Source organism: Microtus ochrogaster, unplaced genomic scaffold (genome assembly GCF_000317375.1).
Source record: "Microtus ochrogaster isolate Prairie Vole_2 unplaced genomic scaffold, MicOch1.0 UNK3, whole genome shotgun sequence".
In the NCBI taxonomy this organism is placed as follows: Eukaryota; Metazoa; Chordata; class Mammalia; order Rodentia; family Cricetidae; genus Microtus; species Microtus ochrogaster.
In genome coordinates, this window is record NW_004949101.1 from 4,277,210 (window position 1) to 4,281,842 (window position 4,633).

Below are 4,633 nucleotides of genomic sequence, written 5' to 3' on the forward strand. Positions count from 1 at the left end.
CAAAGGTCCTGAGTTCAATTCCCAGCAACCACATGGTGGCTCACAACCATCTGTAATGAGGTCTGGTGCCCTCTTCTGGCCTTCAGGCATACATGAAGAAAGAATATTGTATACATAATAAATAAATAAATATTAAAAAAAAGAGTTGAGCAAGAAACTAATACAAGGAGGATATAGGAAAAATCAGTCTACTATCGTGTAATAAGTAACACAAGAGGAAAGCGAGGAGACCAAGGAAAGACACTTTGAGGGAGGAGCAATCAGTAACATACCATTTAACAAGACAGAAAAACTTCTTTTTTGTTTTTTTGAGACAGTCTTTCTCTATGTAGTTTTGGCCGTCCCTTTGTAGAGCAGGCTAGCTTTGAACTCACAGAGATCTATCTGCCTATGCTCCTGAGTGCTAGGATTAAAGGCATATGCCACCAAAAAAAACACATATTAACTCAGGACCTATCAGAGCACAGGGTGCTCTGCACCCTCAGGCCTAGCCTAGCCCTTGCCCATCTCAGTAAATGAACTCCCTGGGGCACAGCTGGAGCCATGTACTACTGCAGCTCCTTCTGTCACCGGTTCTCAGTTACAAGCCAGACCTTGTGGGCTGCCGAGCCTACAGTATTTACTATCAGGCCCTTACACAGAAGGGGGTATGCCAGTTCAAAATAGGGAATTCCTAAAAGACAGAACAGAGGAAACAGGGGACAGGAAACGGGGAGAACTCCAGAAGGAGATGGAAATCAGATGGAAAGCGCATCCCACACCAAGCTCCAAGTAGAACCAGAGGAAGAGGCCTGGTGCCTAGCATGCCACTGAGAATCAGACATGCAACAGAGATTTCCAAGACAGTTCAGAGAGAACAACAGAAAAATGTTAAAGACTCAACAAGCAATTCACAGAGAAACAAATAGGAAACACAAAATGTTCAACCTCACTTATAATCAAAGAGATATAAATATGAGATGAGATTATAGTCACAGCCATTGATTGGTAAAAGTTAAGGCAGATGAGGGTCAAATGCCAGCAAAACTAGATCACAGCTGCTGGTGGGGAGCCCAGCAGTCCCAGTGGAATTAGATGCTGTCTGAGTACTCGTGGAACTCACCACGAGTAACACTGACTCCAGAGTTCTTCACGTTGAGCCCTAAGTACAAAGACAGTTACATACCCACAGCTCCAGCTTCTTAGGGTCTAGGATACTACATATCCTCAACAAACCTGTCAGTCAAAATCATGAAATAGACCACATATAGCTACCCTCAAGGGAGAGATAAGAAATATCTAGACTATTTCTTGGATGTTGGGTGAGAAAGAAACTCAGATATATGAAGGGGCATTAAATGATGAGCTATTTTTGAACAGGAGGCCCACCAAGTTTTGCATTGCTTTCTTCTCCCCAAACTACTCATGATATCAAATACCACACAGCAACAATATCCACTGCCTGGTGCTGCCTGTCCCACTCCCTCTTCCACCCCACATCACCTGGTATCGGTCAAGGATTCTGAAGTCCTGGCAGGTGGTACGGTATGTAGCTTGTCCAGCTGGAAGCCGGGATGCTCCTCCGTCTTTGGTTCCATAAATCCCATCGACTAACAGAAGCGCAGCATTCACAACCTCGTCCAAGTCAAACAGTGGTAAACCCCGATCCCTCTTTGCCTGCCTGATGATCAGTTTCCGCTTCAGCCTCCGGGCTTCTGGGGTCATAGCCACAGCACTGGGGCATGCCTCCAGCCTCTTAAGCAGCAGCTTCTCCTCATAGATGCTCACAGGTGTATACCTGGGCCCCTTGGGCTTCACGTCCTTCTCCAGGGGTGGCTTCCTCTTTTCTCGAGCCCTAGTGTGCAAAGAAGCGTTTGAATCTGTGTCTTCACTATCTCCATCCATCCTGTCTGGCTTCTCCTCGTCACTGTCCACCTCCTGTTTTATCTGTTCAGGAGCTCTGACCTTCTTTCTGCTCCCAACCAGCCCGGAAGCTGCTGACCCAGCTGGGGGTGGGATGTACTCCATCCCTGGGTCTATAACTCCGTCTCCTTCCAGCTCATCATCATCTGTGCAAAGCAGAATGGACTCTTGTCAAGACACAGGAAGGCAGAGCACAGGTTCACCCCCAAGCTAGAAAACACAGTAAGTCTTACCATGAAACAAGGCCTGGGGTGGCATCACATCTGGGATGAGATCGGCTTCAGAAAGCAGGCTAGGTGTGGCTGAATGCGAGGCAGGTGTCCCAGGGGCAGAGAAATCCAGAGAGGGGGAAGGAGATGGGCTTGTGAGGGGGGTGCGGTCTGAGGAGCTCAGAGATGAAAAGTCAATCACTTCCCCTTTCTCCAGAACCATGTCTGGCCTCCGGGCTCGGCTTATGAACTTGACAGGGGTAGAGGAGGTGCTCCTGTCAAGGAGGCCAGCTGCTTCCTTCTGTGCTCTTCTGATGTCTTTTGCTTCCTGTGTTCGAGACCGCTTCTCTTTCAATTCCATGGCAGATTCCACAGGATTCCGGCTTGCCCGTTTCCGGAGTCCCTCAACAGTGATGATGGGATCCAACGCTGGTTTTGAGGCTGCCAGAAAAGAATACCTAATTTCTATGTTAACTGCTCTTTTTAAAATATGTTTCAGATCTATGTACATGTATGTGCTTCTGGGCATTTACGTACAGGTGAGAGAAGGCACCAGATTCCTTGGAGCTGGATCCAGGTGGTTGTGAACCACCCTGACGTGGGTACTGGGAACTGACCTCCGGCCTTCTACAAAAGCCTCGAGGGCTCCTAATGGCAAAACCATCTCTCCATCCCCTTAGCTATTCATTTTCTTCTTAATGTTAACTATTTCTTTCATAATTTACTATTGGCACCATCTTCAATATACAGAAATGTTCAGACTACCCCAATGAAAAAAACCTTACCTCACTTTCAAAAAAGTTTTGCCTGGGTGTGATGGTGCATACCCATAATCCCAGCAGTGAAGGGACGAGAGTCTTAAGAACAAAGCCAGAAAGTCAGTCAGAGGTAAACAGTGAGTTAAAGTTAACACCAGCTTATCTAGGAAGAACTTTCTTTTTTGTTTTGTTTTGTTTTTCGAGACAGGCTTTCTTTGTAGCTTTGGTGCCTGTCCTGGAACTACCTCTTATAGATCAGGCTGGCCTCGAGCTCACAGAGATCTGCCTGCCTCTGCCTCCCAAGTGCTGGGATTAAAGGCGTGCATCACCACTGCTCAGCTCGGAAGAACTTTCTTAAACAAAAGCTACAATGCAAATTTAGACAAATTAACACCATCAATTCTATCTTTCATATGCTATGACTGGGGAAATTTCATAATGATCACCAAGAATATGGCGTGCCTTCCTGACTTTTTTGTAGAACATAAAATGTACATTGTAGAGGGTAATTTGGCATTACCACTGACATCTTTACCTAACTATACCCTCTGACCCATCAACACTGTTTTTAGTAACTTATCATACTATATACATATACAAAAATTTGAAAAAGTTTAAAATAATGACAACGAAAATGGGCAGAAGTTTAGGGCAGTGGTTTATGCTTATAATTACAGTACTTAGAAGGCAGAGGCAGGAGGATCAGAAGTCAAGGCCAGCTTGGGCCACATGAGACTGCCTCAGATGTTGGGGCTATAGTTGAGTACCTAGCAGCAGACTATGCCTCAAAGAGCCCAGACATCTGCTAAAGTGACCACCAGAGCTCCATCCTGGGGCGACTCCCCCAAGTCACCCTCTCACCTCCACAGGAGGATGTGGCACACCCTCCTCCCTACATACACAAATTTATTTTAAAAATAAGAATTAAAAATAAAAGCTTAGGCAGGGTGGCACATATAATCCCAGAACTGAAGAGGTGGAGGCAGGAAGATCAGGAGTTCAAGACCAGCCTTGGCTACATAAAACCCTGTCTCAAACCAACCAACCACACAATAACAACAAAGGAGAAAACAACCAAAATGTGTGAAGACAGTTGTCCTGACTAGTTTTGTCAACTTGACACAGCTAGAGTCAATGGAGAGGAGGAAGGCTCAATAAGATCGGGCTATAGAAGGGCCTATAGGACATTTTCTTAATCAGTAATTGATATGGGAAGACCTCTCCCATTGTGGGTAGTGTTACCCCTAGGTAGGGTGGTCCTGGATTCTATAAGACAGCAGGCTGAGCAAGCCATGGAGAGCAAGCCAGAAAGCAGCACCCCTCCCTGGTTTCTGCACCAGCTCCTGCCTTATTTGAGCTCTTGCCCTGACTTTTTTTTTTGATGATGAATAATGTTGCAGTATCACAAACTGAATTAACCTTTTCTCCCTAAGTTGTTTTTGGCCACACAGCAATAGTAACCGTAACTAAGATAACTGGGAAAGTTTTGATGTTACCATAAAGTGGTCATATAATGCAGTCAATAAAATGAAAGAAAATATGGTCAATCTACATGCACTACAACTGAAAGATGTCCAAGGCATTTTAAGGGGAAATGTAAGGGATTAATATTATAATATATTGCCAGGCGGTGGTGGCACACGCCTTTAATCCCAGCACTCGGGGGGCAGAGGCAGGCGGATCTCTGTGAGTTCGAGACCAGCCTGGTCTACAAGAGCTAGTTCCAGGACAGGCTCCAAAAAACCACAGAGAAACCCTGTCTCG

General features: G+C 45.7%; 1 protein-coding gene across 2 annotated transcripts in view; it reads right to left on the reverse strand.

Annotated features, from left to right (window-relative positions):
- The window catches only part of Kat14 (lysine acetyltransferase 14), a 33,204-nt gene that overhangs the window by 14,103 nt on the left and 14,468 nt on the right, over window positions 1-4,633 (reverse strand). For both annotated transcript variants that reach the window (XM_005365510.2, XM_026788483.1), the window contains exons 5-6: window positions 2,136-2,552; window positions 1,483-2,048 (exon numbers count right to left, since the gene is read on the reverse strand). In XM_005365510.2, coding sequence (XP_005365567.1) covers window positions 1,483-2,048; window positions 2,136-2,552 — 983 coding nt within the window. The remainder of the gene's footprint in view (window positions 1-1,482; window positions 2,049-2,135; window positions 2,553-4,633) is intronic.